The following is a 14,860-nucleotide window of genomic DNA, read 5'->3' as shown; positions in this document are numbered from 1 at the left end:
TCTATAATGGCCAGCGTGATTTTTTTTATTTTTCATAATTTTCCTTGTTCTTTTTTCGTTTACTGTCTCAAGGACATTAAGACACTAGAGGCCCGGCCAGTCCGAAGACTTCGGTCTGTTTCCAGGCCTCGAATATATCTCGTAGGTTACGATTCTAATTTTAAACATTGAGATATTGCCCACTTTTACGCCAATTTGGCATCATTTAACAGAAGAGATGACGTCAAATCTACGTGGACTTTTATATCATCTGGCAACACTTTATATCATGTTATTTATTCCGTCGTAATGGCGGCTACTACTCGCTTTAGTGGGGCATATTCGGCAAACAGGGCGCTTTTACCAAGTTAGTACGTAGTAATTAGGGGTTATAAGCGCCATTACGATATTATCCCAAGTATACACATCGATCTGTACTAATCGGCCAACTCGTAGTTAGAGAGTAGCCATAATCTCGACCACCGCTCGAGAACGACTTACGAGGAATAACCGAGACGACGTAAGTCGATAGTTACGTAATTTAAAAGTCTTTTCAAACGTAAATTTCCTATGCAAATTAATATTTAAGTTCCTTCTTTTGTTTATATTTACTGAAGATAATTACTTAAACAACTCGTAATTCGCTAATTTTTATTCTTCGTAGGACCAAGTTACTTCTAGGTCACTTATTACGTACGTAAAAATAACGCCGGAAAAATTGCGGCTCTAATGGGACTTTATCAGAGCTGTAACCACGTGTCTGGGGTCAAAACCTCAAAATTTTTGAACCAAAAACATTTAAACTTTGAACCCCAACCCCCTAAAAGGGTAAGGTGTTGACTCTGAATGAGGGATTTGGCACCTGTGGAAACTTTTGTTGATGATAGAACCGTACCGGTACGTGCGACCCTTTGCCGGTTATTTGCCTCTGAAGGTTGGTTTTTACCACGAATCGGTATATTGCGGTTCCTGGCCGATGCTCTGCGTGTAGTCGTGTGCTTCGGTGGAGAGGATCACCCGCAACCCCCTAAAATTGTACGGTGCCGAGTACAGTCGACCCCCCTATAAGATAGAGATACGTTCCATTCTCTAGGAATCCGATTTCTTACGAATCCTTCCAATCACAACCCGACACGTGTCAAGTTTACGGACTACGGCTGTTTGAAAGATTTTCTTCCATAAAATTAATCGATTCTAGACTAATCCGACTCAACATTTCCAAAATACGTATATATTTTTTGGGAATAATCCGTATAAACTACGCTATAAACAAAAAATTGTAGGATTACTTACCGAGTGTCACCATTCGACATTGCCATTGCTCAACATTGTTTTCGTCGCGGAACAGCTCAGCAAAGAGCGGCCGATTTCTAACAACTTATTTTTCTGTGAAAACTTCGTAGAACTTCGGAGACATCATTAATATAAATAATTTTAATCGCCGTTGAATAAGAAATGTTTCTTTCACAAGAAATGTATAAAATTACAGTACTGTATTAGACTTACGGTACCTAATTTACATACTGACAGACGATAGTTAGCGTAAAAATCTCCGTAGCGTGGCGCCACGCTAGACGGCGGAAATTATATATTTAATTATAACAAAGTTACAATAAGTTAATATATAATTATATATACAGTACCTAATTTATATATAATTAATATATAATTATATGTACAGTACCTAATTTATATATAATTTATATAATACTGTCCAGACGATAGAAATCTCTCCGTAGCATGGCGCTACGGACGGCGGGAAAGTAGTTCGGCTGCCTGATGACGTTTGAGGTGTTTATAGGGAACTTTTACTATTTTTTACGGATACCGGTAGCAATTTTTTCGTAGTTTTATAGGAATCGTAATTATAGGGACCGTAATTATAGGGGGGTCGACTGTACTCCGCAAACAGTCGAGTGGACTACTCGAAGCAGACGTAATCGTCTGGGCTAAATAGTTAAATCCAATGGTCTTTTGTGGCAGGATGTGACTGCCAATCACATACAACTTGGAAGTGGGCCTGTTTAGGGAGATGGTTCTTGCCAAGGGTGGAATTTGGTGGTGTGGTTCCGTTGATGTTTTTGCTCTCGTGAGTGTGGTCTACGGCTCTGATAAGGTCCCAAACGTCTGGTTCAGAGCTGTAAATGTATGGTGGTTTTGGTTGTTTGGGATCTACGGTTTGGGAGGATTGGACCTCCCAAAAACCCAAACTTTGGACTCCCAAACTCCTCGTTTGGAACTGCATTTGTACCCTAACTCGTGCCAAACGAAGAGTTAAAGGTGCTGATTTTCAGCAAATAATCCTTAATTAATTTTTTTTTGTGACAGACTCTAATGTTTATAAAGATTACTATATAATGTGACATTAGTTAATGATGTGTTAAAAAGAATTATTTATTGTGATGTGGTGACAATGTTGGGCTGCAATTTTTATTCATACATTAATTTTAAAAAATTATGTGACTTATGGTCCACACTGGAAGTCTGTATATAGTTAATCGAATTGGGGCCTTTGACCTCTAAGATTAATGAATGGATGGATGGACTACAATGGGAATTTATGGGTCTGCAATTTGAAAATTGCAGTCCAATTAAATTACTTATTGAAAAAATTTTTTAAACATGATTATGACTATAATTATTTACAATTTTGATTGCTTATGCAATTTATAGGTTAGATGCTGAGTCATATATCTCCAAGTTAAGTTTAATGCTTTTGTGCTTGATCGGTGAATAAATTGCTTGCTTCTTAAAAGAAATCTATGTGTTTGTTATTTGGTAAAATGGCTTTAATACAGTTGCATAATCAATGACAATAATAGACAATGGATAAGCCAACTAATGTCTGTTTCATTTAAAACAGATTACCTCAGTGGTTTGTTTACCTGACTGTTTTAATTAATTAAAGCCACTTTACCAAGCAATGTGTCCTTTATATTTTTTAATAATTTTTAATTTATGGGAAACATCTAAGCAGCACTTAGCAAGTTTTATGCTGATAATGACTACAGATTACATTAATTTATGAATAAACCTGGCCATTATTGAGGCCAAGTATGCTCAATCTGACATGCCAACACTGCTTCATGTTATTTATTATTGTAATGGCAACTATGGTGTTCTTTAGTGGAGTATATTTGGCAAACTGGATGCTTTTTGATTTCTAGGGACCTTTGTTTTATGAATACCTGTAAAATGCCTGTAAGGAAATTAGGCCTCAAATGACATGTAAAACATTAAATGTACTATATGCCCAATTTTTACTTATTATTTGCATGTTGGACCCAAACTAACATCAACCAGCACAAATGAAGAATGATTAAATGATTTTGCTGTATAATTTATCATAGAATGGTTTCTAATTTAACATTGAAAAATAGGTTATGAAGTGATTAAGATAGGACTGAAAAGTATTTGCTATCTAATAGTCTCTATATACCAACATGTTTGCAGAGTGGCATACATAAAATTGTTGTGTTACCACTTGTTGATGTATCTAACAGAGAGACCGATGTATGTGTAAAGTGTCAGTCTCTAGTTTATTGCACGTGCGATTGGCAAAATGGTCACAACTGTGATTAATGTGATAAATTAACCTGGGAACCATTTACCGCACAGTATGTATACAAAATCTTGAATTTATATCCGAAACATATTGCGCTACAAAGTTTAGCATTTGTAAAAAGTAGGAAAAGTTGACAATCATAAATAATATACTTGGCTCGACTCCATAACTTCTGTGCATAATTTATGGCAAGCCTAAGGTTACAAATTCATAGCAGATTGAACAACATAACTCTTCAAATATTGCTACTATAGTTGGATGATGTAACTGGACTATAAATCTACTTTAATAAGGAACAATTAGGCTATTTGGTGCTATTCTGTAACTCATTCTCTAGACTTTAGGTGAATTTTCATAAATTGTTAATGTGATTGAAGTAGTGTATATTATAATATAGTTTTATTTCTCAGATTTTTATGAGATATATATTTATATCTCAGAAAAACTGCAATATAAATATATATCTCAGATTTTTCTGTTATATAAACTGGTTAAAGAAAATTAGGATTTAATGTTAAACAAAAAGTAGGTCTATAATGATACTGAATGAATGACATTCTATGATTGATACAAATTATTTTTGATATCATTTGATTTTAAAAGACAGGTTTATAAGAAATTAATGGTACAGTTTAGATTTATAAATATTAAGTGAAGTTACTCAGTGCTGCCCAGGAAATATTTGATATAATTTGCTAGATGAATATTGAGTAAGTGAGATGAGAAATACTGGAAATTTGTAGATGCTAAATACTAACTTCAATGTCTACAGTTTCCATTTTGTGTCAGAATAACTGTAGGAATGGTGGTTATCCACGGCATGAATACGTAATCATCTTTTGATATAGCCTGTTAGATATTCTCTACTAATGAGAAATGTCAATTTTGTGTTTATCACTGTACCAAGTCAATGTAATATTCATAAGTACCATATTACACAAATTATTATTATTTTCTTATGGATTTCTCTTTTATGAGATGAAGGCATATATCCAGTTAGGAAAATTTTTGTTCATCTATCAGATTTGACATTTGAATTTCATTATGCTAATTAAATTCTAACTGTTTTCTGAGTAAACCATTAAGTTCTTGAGGCCAATGTATTCTAGATTCAAACTTGTGTTTAGAAACCTCTCATATCATTTCTTCCAAAGCATTGATGTTTTTATCTGTGTTATCCAGCCAGACTGCTGCTGTTAATCAGTTAATTGATCAGATTTTGAGGCAAATGGATAGTCACACTCTTGTAAAACCTCTAGGTACTGTACATATGTTTTACTTTATTGTAATTTGCTATTCTATAGTTCTTCTGTTTAAATGCTGTGATCTTTTTGTTTGATAGGATAATCTGTTCCAGACATGAATGAAGTTAATTCAACAAAAGTATTGTAGGATGGTCTTGAATTATTAGGCTGCAATTTGCAAACATTGTAGACCTATAAATTCCCACTGTCGTCCATCTGTTATTCATTAATCTTATGGGCCAAAGGCCTTGATTAACTATATATGAACTTCCGACGCAAACCGGAAGACAAATTATTTCAATTCAAAAATTTTTCCCAAAAGGATGATGGTTGGCATGACTCCATTACTAATGGAAAAATATGATGTACAGGGGCAAGACACAACAGTAATTTGAGGTGGAGAGCATATATTTTAAATTAAATAAATTAAAAATATGATAAAAAGATTTCAGCCTGGCATTGTGACCATGTTACAATAAATAATTGCTTGTTATTTGTTACATTTATTTTCTTTGAGAAGATACTTTATTAAACAGATTAAGTAATTTATGAGTATGTAAAAAATATGGTAAAGCCTGTGTAAACTGGATTCACACAGTACCAAATTATTTTGGATTTCCCTGAAGATTACAAATAAATAAAAATATATATATATTGTTTTATAGAAAATTTCATTTATTCTAGATATTTAAGTCATTTTCAGTATTGATGTTTACACACATTTGTCTTACAGATAAATGCAGAGCTACAGCAGAAAGATATAAAACATCTTGAAGATGGCTGTTAATTTTTGTCAAGAACATCATTCTCCAGCGATATCGAGCAGCCACGTATGCCGCGACGGATACGACGTCACTAATTTAATAGCCATCAATCAGGCCGTGAGAAAGAATGGATTTTGTGCCGAATACTTTATCAAACCTCCGGTTAATATTATTATTAAATTTCCCATACCTATTGAAATAAGTCACGTATTACTTGGTGTAAAATTAGGAGAATATCAGACAACCAGTTTGGAAATTTGGTCTAAATATTGGCCGACAAATTGTAAGTATTTTTATATATATATAGAACTAATTAAATGGGATTTAAATCGGATATTATTTTTATGCTTAAAGCAAAGTTAGTTTTTTCAAAATGGCCAACATCTTTAACTCATCTTACCACCCATTCATGTAATAACTTATCAAATCTGTATTCTTAATCTTATAAAATATGCCAAATTAAACAGCATTTGACATATTTTATAAGATTAAGAATACAGAAATAGCACTGAATGAATGATGTTTAGTCTTTGTTTTTTCATTATCACATATTATTTTTCTCATATGTTTTATGCCTACTTCTGAAGTTTATTTAGTCAATCAATTTAGGATTATCAAAGCATCGTAATGTTACATTAAGCATTAGTTTTGCACATTTGGTCTTCAGCCTTGCAACTTTTCTCTTGAATTTCACTTGCCAAGGAAAGAATTTACATAGTATGCATACGGTTGAAATTGTGCCCATTTTAATTACATCAAGCTGCTCTGTTCTCTATAATCCATATCTTTCATTTTCTGTTAATCTGTGGGAGTCGTATATCATATATCAGAAGTATGCAAGAGCTGCATCTGATATTGGAATGGTATTTTATACATAACCTATGTATATATTGTATATATACATAGAAGAATAACACCAATGTCAGATCCCTAATGCTAAGAAATAAGGTAGGAGGGCCCATATACCAGAGATGCAATAAGGGTAATCAGGGGTGGTGAACCTTTTTGGGTTCATGTGCCGTGTAGTAAGCATAATTAGCTTTAAAGATGTTTATGTGCACCAAAGTTTAAGACTTCAAATAACAATATTTAAATAAATTAAACAAACAAATATCCTTTAATTAGAATAAATGTAAAAAAAAGCTGTTTGAAAAAAGAGAATTGGGTGATAAACTGAAAGTATGATTGAAAAAGACAAATGATAAATCTAAATCATATGATAAATTATGTGCAATGTGATTTCTCTTTATGTGCCACAGGTTTGCCACTCCTGATCTAGGTGAACTATATGTGGCTAACAAGCCACAGTTTTGTAACTGTGGGTATATGATATGTGACAATGGACATAAACAGCTTCTACTGTGGTAAATATAAAAGGAAACAAAATGTCGCATTTAGCACAGATGCAAATAATGACTGCCAATATGCTGCCTAGCACACAGTTGTAGTATTCTCAGATACTGTATTTAAACTCCCATAGATATCTCTGAACAGGCAGATTTAGCCAATTGTTTCTGAAAACCATTATATATGGGTCTGTAAAATTGAAGGTCAACGGTACAGTTTTAAGTACCATATGTAATACTTCAAAAAGTATGGCATTTTATGATACCACAGTAGAAAACTTTGTTCAAAGTAGAGGAGTAGAGGCAATTGTAAAGAAAGTAGTTTTATAAAGTGGGGATCTACTGTCTAATTCATGTCTAAAATTTTATAATTCTAATATTTTTATCATCACACAAATCTCTCTCGAGTATTTTAAACTAAATCTTTATTTCAGATGACGATAAAGATGAGAAATTCGAGCTAATAGGAAAAAGTACAAATATCATAGAAAGTAATGTATTGTTTGCAAATAACAAGTATGCGCCGAGGAAACTTTTTTCCAAGTTACCAAAGAATATGTTACCAGGTGATGTGGCTTCTCGACGATTTACCGCAAAGCAGTATACTAATTTGTCCAGCATCGGTTCTTTACAAATAAGTTTAATCAAAGTTTCACATAGCGGTTTTCCCCTTCTCTCTAAATTAGAAGTCTGGGGACAACCTGCCAGATCTTGTCTGGAATCTGTAGTGATGTCTGTTCTGAAAGCAGAACAGAACTCCCTCCCTTCGTCGTCATCGTCGTCGCTGTTTAAAAGTGATAAAGACCGTTTTGACAAATTAAAGAATTTGGATTTGGATATAGGCAAGAATGGTAAATATATTTTCTCACTTTTTTAGTAAATTTAAATAACTAATCTTTATTTTTGTGCATTGATTCAGTCCAATCTCCAAATTCCTTCTCTTGTATCAATGTTTTTAAATTTCTGTATCATTTTTATCTGTATTTTAAAAATTTTATATACTGTAGAATCCTGCTAGTCCAAACTAATTGTGACCGACTCTGTTCAGATTAGCAGATTTTCAGATTAGCCGAATAATCAAATAATGCTGAAGCAAGCAGTAAAACAGGTATGGTTAATATAGAACCAACACCATCAATGACATCAGAGCCCTACCCTGGACAAGGGTGAAAGTGCAATGAAATTGGCAGTAGAGTTTGGAGTGGGCAAGGCCACAATAACCGACTGGAAAATAATCGTGCAAAGATCAAACAATTTTGTGCCTCTACTTCAGAATAATCTGTTAAAAATCGAGGCAAACAGCAGGGTCCTCAATGTATGATAAGCTTGATGAAGCTTATTCATGTAGTTCACTCAGGAAGGAGAAAGGGGAACAACCCTAAGTGAACCTCTTGGAGAAAATTTCCTCTCCACTGACTGAAACATGTTTGGATCAGGCAGACAGTCGGACTAGCAGGACTCTACTGTACACTTAAATGTACCATTTCATAAATAATAATAATCATGTGCTGACTAATAAATCAAATGCCTTAAATCTCATAAATTATAGCACATTTAAAAATAATTCTACCATTTTTAATTACTGTAATTATGTTAATTATTATCCAAAAAGTACACAACATAAGAGTTTCATCTCCCATCTTAATCTTTAATAAAAGATTACATCATTTTGTTAAAAATTTGTCTATTATGAGTGGCACATTACTTAATTATATCAATTAACATGAGGATATGAAATGATGCTTCAATTCTTATCACCCATGACAAATTATGATTATTCAGATCTATTTCAAACAAATATTTTTATAGCACTAGACTGACACTTTGAGGATGTCTGGCCAATAAGATTCTAATTAGATTATTCAAAAACTTTTTAATAGTTAATTCAGTTTGACACAATTTATAGTTAGTTATTACAATCAATTAAATTTCACTCGGGATCTGTGGATAGACTGACATTTCAGCTTGTCTAGGGGTGATAATCACAATGGCTACGTGTTTATCTAAAATTGGAATTATATGTTTGGAATATCCCTCTTGGAATGTTTGAGTATGTTGAAGATAAATTGAATACTACTTTAGGTTATTACAAGATGTATATAACAGAGTGGTCCAACTCTTGGTACAAATTTATACTTTTGAGCTTGAAAAGTAATTTATGAGTATGTAAAAAATATGGTAAAGTTTGTGTAAACTGGATTCACACAGTACCAAATTATTTTTTTAAATTTTCATCTTTAAACTATACCAGATAAATGACATACAGCTACATTTGTGTTTATAGTAAAAGCACTTTTACATAGTAAAAAAATTTTATTACTAGGTTTAATCCAAATCATCAATAATTCAAAGTGATTACTAAAGATGAGAGTATTCAAATGCAAGATCTAGATCTATTTGACGGGGAAGTTCTTGTTTTCGAGAACAAGTGCTAGGCATTTGAACGTTTCTTGGATGCTATCATTCTGAGTTAAAATGACAGTGAATATGATTGAAATATCAAGAGCTATTCTTTTGTTCTTGCTCTGTACTACTAAGACCAAGTTATTCAATGATCTGACTCTGCATGCACACCATTCATCCAGACATCTGGCACAGATGTCTGGAAATACTCTTTGTGCTTACTGTCCGTGGTTTCTCTGGGTCATTTTCTTATCCCATTTTTCTGACAGCACGCAATTAGTAGGTGTCCCAATACTTCTGTCAACATAGTGTATACATGTGATGATTTACGTAAAATTTCACTAGAATATATTACTTTTTTTATCATTATGAATTTCAGCTGTACTATGGAATTTTTGTGATTTTTCAACTTATAATGACACAATCCAATTAAATGGGGTAAGATTCAAGCTCCAAATGAGGGATTTTTCGACCCCTGAATTGTAGATTTCCTTGTATGAGCAGAAAAGTCAAAGGAACCATACCTATACATGTGACCCTTTGTGAGATATTTGCCTCCAAAGGTCAGTTTTTAACATGTGTGTTCGACATTGTCAAGGCTCACTATTGCTTACCTTGACTGATGCTCTGCATGTAGTCGTGCGCTTCAGTGCGAGTGATAGCAAGTACCTCAGTGTCCAGGTGGGGGCAAACCCTCATACCCCCTAAAATTATATAACGTCAAGTACTTCACAAACAGTGGAGTGGGCTACTACTTGAAGTCGGCATAGTCGTGTGGGGTAGATGGTCTAGCAGAGTGACACAACTTGTGATCTCGCACGACTGATTTGGGGGGACTATCTCATGAAGATTCGCTTGTAGAGGTATAGTTCCTTAGACTTTTTTGCTCCTATAGGTATGCTCTACAGCTGTAATAAGGTCGCAATGTCTCATTCAGAGCTTGAATTGAACCTTAAATGGTATATATATATTTTATGAATCTGACATGCCATTAAAATAATACATAAATTTTTATAAAATTTTAATGTTTCATATTGCTCTCCTCATTCCATAATTACCATCACTCAGTATGTTTTATAACCATGAAAAGTAAAACCTAATTTCTTATTGACCATGGCTGACCAAAGTGATGATTCCATTCTCTTGCTACAAGACACTAGTTACTTTGTCATTAGCATCATGATATTCTGCAACAGCTTTTGTGAATGCCTGTACGTCAAATCATTAAACTGTTACTTTTAATGATATTGCCAATGTGGGAAGTCATTAATAATGATCCTTTTGTGAATCCCCCCTCTCGATCTGAAGGCTTTCTCTTGATTCCATTACAATTAAAGTTACAAAACACTAAAGTTTTTAATATTTTTTTCCCCTCTAAATCAATACCATTATAAATTTATAAAAAAGTTGTTCTAGTTACCTGTTTAAGAGTAATTATAAAATTTTAATTTCAGATCATCACTTGGATGAAGACGAATTAGACATTCCTGCAGAATTTATTGATCCCATTACTTGTAGTATTATGACGTTACCCATTGTTTTACCGTCCGGGCACACCATTGACCAGTTGACTTTGGAGAAATATGTAAAAACAGAAGCGTCTTGGGGGAGATTTCCAAATGATCCATTTACGGGCGTACCTTTTAACAGTTATCAGAAACCCGTTCCAAGTGCCAGTTTGAAAGTGCGTATTGACCAATTCTTGTTAAAAAATAATAAACTATATTCGGAAGTACCAAGAACCGTGGGAACCAAAGAACAAGAGAATTCTAAGGGAAGAATATCGTCTCTTGTGAATTCGGATGGAAAATTGGAATCAACGCAAGGAACAAAGAGATCGTCCCCAGAATCAAATATGTGTGTAAAGAAACACAAACTCAACATTAATAATGATAGTTCTGGTGTAATGAATATATTTAATTATTATAATCCTATTTCGGAACACCAGAAATCATCATCCTCTCCTACGAACGAAGACGATTTAAAGTTTTCTTCAAATTTGGATGAAGCGTTAAGAGCAACTCTGAGCAGTTGTAAATCGTACACAAAACCACTTTCAGAAAAAGTGAATGATCTGTTATGTTGCGTCTGTCATTCAGATGCCATTCTTTACTCGTTATCGTGTCTTCACTTACTATGCAGGGAATGCCTAGTACAAAAATCAAAGAAAACTAGAGTTATCTGTGATAAATGCCATGCACCTTCTACTGTTGGTAACATTGTACGGGTACACGCATAACAAACTTAAGAGGATATCCTTTTTTCTTACAGTTTGTACTGAGAGTACTTAATTATATTTGATATAATTGTTTAATATACCAGATTTTCTTTCATCCTTACAGTATTTATTATGCGAACACTCCCATAAAATGCAGAGTGATGTCTCAGCAATTACATTCTCTATTTTTTAAATGGTAAATTAGTTATTGAAACAAGATAGATTCTAAGGAAAATATTTTGTAATTTTATATTACTGTGTTTTGTTTATTTAAAATAAATTCTATAGAAATTATACAAAAAAGTTTCGATTGATATTTGCCAGTTTGCATACATGAGACGGGGGACACCTATTGTAGTGATTTTGGAGCACCTGTGATGACCAAATGTTAGACATAAGCCTACTGTTGTAGTGGATCTGAATTTGAATACAGTCTGGACTCCAAAATGTATTATGGGTAGTTGAATTGGGGTGTGCTTCCATTCCTCATCTACTCTAACCAATTCCATTCTAACTTGATCCATCATCTGGAATGAAATTGTGGCAATCTATACTCTGCCACATCCCGGTGTCAACAAATTGCTATACAAATTAGATTTTCCAAGAAACACTAACACAATAATGGGCCAGATCTATAATAAAGTCAACTAGAATTGGAGTAACACAAGTAAAATCATGAATGCAGATTAGATTTTGATCCAAATCTCCTGTGTAGATAGGTAAATATGATGGTCAAAGGATTAGGTGCAGAAATATTTCATGTTTTGTCAGAATTTATGAAAATTATTGCCTTTTTCTTGAACTGGTACGTAATACAAAGAGAAATCTTGAAAATATTCTCTTTATTAATTACTTCTCTCTGCTTTTTAATATAAAATACATTAATCAGAATATTGCAAAAACTTCTAATATACAATCCTCAGAATATGAGTTAATTCAATTACCAAGAACTAGTGCTTCAATCTACCATTAGAAATTTTAATTTCATTACAGTAATAGAGACCAAGTTCTTCTGATTCACATCTCCAGTAATTTTAATAATTGATTGTTTACTTCCATCTCTATAATTATCAATGTGTTAACTTTTTCTTCAATTGGTTCTAGTTAATTCACTAACTAATCCATGCAAGGCAAATTGGCAAAATGTATTATTTTATTCTTATTTTCATGAATTATGTTCGTAACTCTTCTTGGACACTTGTTCAATTCTTGAAAGTTTTCAGTTGTGTCAATCTGGTTAATTCCAACAAAAACAAATATTAGCAGACTGTCCATGTGTGCCCTTGACACAACTGGAGGAACCATTTCCCTGACGAGGTTGGAAGTGGTTCTCAAAATACAGTTTGTCCCTGCTCTTTATACAGATTTCATTGTTCTTCTTCCTATCTATTCCAATACTGCACCGGACAGGTTTTCTGTTTGAGGTACAGTCCTGTACTTCAATTTAATACTATCTTTGACTTGGTTATCAGATTCAGAGGTAGACAATGGTGGTATTAAAGTGAGATTTGACTGTGTTTTGGGTCAGATATTTATGTACAAACATGCACCTAATCTCATGTAATCTATATTATTTCAATATTTAGCTCATTGTTATATATATTAAAAAACAAAAAAAAACACCTTAGCTTTGCATTTTGGATGAGATTGCAATGCCCTTACAGAGGACAGTCATAATGGTTGTTTTAAGGCCAGATGCTGCCATCACCAGTCTTGTTTATCTGGATATTCTGACCAGAGCCATCTAGCTTCAGGTCAGAGTAAGAGACGGCATCCTTTTCTAATCGTATGAATAAAGCATCTGGGCCTTATCTGCTTAACTTCGGCGATCTAACTACAACTGAATGTTTGGCAAAGACTAGCATTGCTCTTATCCATGTATTCAACAGAATAAGCCAAATACTAAAATAATAATTGCCAAATCAAATTATTTTTTGTGAGGATCAAATATAAATGCAATGTATAAAATATATAACCTCAATATATTTTATACATTGCAAAAGTCACTCGATCCTTTGTGACTTGTAATGATTGCTATTTTGTCTTATGACTTCAAGACACCAGAAGGATCTCTTATCTAGACAATTTGCTGTAGAATTTTTTGATCTGCCAGAACAAATGTTAATGTATGTTACTGGGTCTGCTAATCTCTTAGACAGTTGAGAAAAACAACACTTCTAACATCTGCCAACTTCGCAAATTAAAATTATTATACATCTTGCTAAAATTGCCAAAAGCATCTTTGGAGATGTACTTGTACAAGTTGTGCACGGATTTCACTTTGGGTTCAGCAATTTTTAAAATCCAGAGTTATGTTCTGCAAATTATCCATGTGAAAACACAGAAAACGCTGGTATTTTCTGGATTGTGGACGACAAAGCCAATGTGTATCGAGTTCAATTTTCGGTTTCTTCAAAAGAGAATCTGGTCCAGATGGATCTTTTGGAGATTATACAGTAGACAGATCGGCCTGTCGGTTCTTCAGATTTGTCTCTATGCTGCACGCTCTATCGATTGCCAACTATAGCTGTCTTTCCATCAATGTTTCATTAAATTCTTCACAACTCCCTGCTTTTACATCATATAAAAAGTGTGTTGCTCCCTAGTATAAATTTATTATTACAATTGTATGAGATATCCTGCGTAAGTACTATATTTTATATTTTTTGTTATCCATTTCGGTATAGTGATATTATGAAATTAAAACTATTTGTAGGAACACAAGATCGAATCTATTGAAAATTAGAATTTGATCCTTTGATGTAAGTAATTCTAAAAAATTTAATTTTTTAAGTTCATATTTCAAATAATTTTGATAGATCTAGAACACAGTATATTAGTCATCCCTGCAAATAAAATTCTTATACAGGGATCACCTGTATAAGATCACCCAATTGGATATGATCTATTGAATGGTGATATTTTTGACTTCCAGAGCTGGCCAAAAGTTAGCTATCTGGGCCGGAAATTGAAAATATCGCCATTCAATAGAGTGTACTTGTTTAAAATTAGTTAAAAGCTGTATGAACTTAAGAGATTGCCACCANCGTATAAGATCATTGATTATTCCGTTTTATATGAATTCCATGTTGTACAAGTCACTTAAATTTTACAAATACGTGAGCCGTTCACAGCCCGGTACACGTATTTGTAAAATCTAAGTGACTCGTACAACATGGAATTCATATAAAACGGAATAATCAATGATCTTATACGGGGGTCGACTGTAATGTGCATTAAGCACAGTGGTAATTGTGATTTTGAATGCCCTCTTGTAATTCTGTCTGGATTAAAAGACCAGTTGGAAATTGGCAGCGAACCTCTTATTAACATGTTTGCCA

General features: G+C 33.4%; 1 protein-coding gene across 4 annotated transcripts in view; it reads left to right on the top strand.

Annotated features, from left to right (window-relative positions):
• LOC111634250 (RING finger protein 37-like) overlaps positions 1-14,518 on the top strand; it is a 34,633-nt gene extending 20,115 nt beyond the window's left edge. The window contains exons 1-4 of one of the 4 annotated variants that reach the window (XM_023378984.1): positions 94-538; positions 5,522-5,835; positions 7,333-7,749; positions 10,756-14,517. In XM_023378984.1, coding sequence (XP_023234752.1) covers positions 5,565-5,835; positions 7,333-7,749; positions 10,756-11,540 — 1,473 coding nt within the window. In that variant the 5' untranslated portion in view covers positions 94-538; positions 5,522-5,564 and the 3' untranslated portion in view covers positions 11,541-14,517. Of the gene's footprint in view, positions 1-93; positions 539-653; positions 673-5,521; positions 5,836-7,332; positions 7,750-10,755 lie in introns of those variants that run through there. The other 3 variants (XM_023378982.1, XM_023378985.1, XM_023378983.1) reach the window with 3 other exon arrangements.
• The last annotated feature ends 342 nt before the right edge of the window (positions 14,519-14,860 follow it).

This window comes from Centruroides sculpturatus, unplaced genomic scaffold, assembly GCF_000671375.1.
Source record: "Centruroides sculpturatus isolate CEXI.00-Female unplaced genomic scaffold, Cexi_2.0 scaffold792, whole genome shotgun sequence".
Taxonomy (NCBI): Eukaryota; Metazoa; Arthropoda; class Arachnida; order Scorpiones; family Buthidae; genus Centruroides; species Centruroides sculpturatus.
Note: the sequence above shows the minus strand (reverse complement) of the source record. Positions and strands in the feature narration are given on the sequence as shown.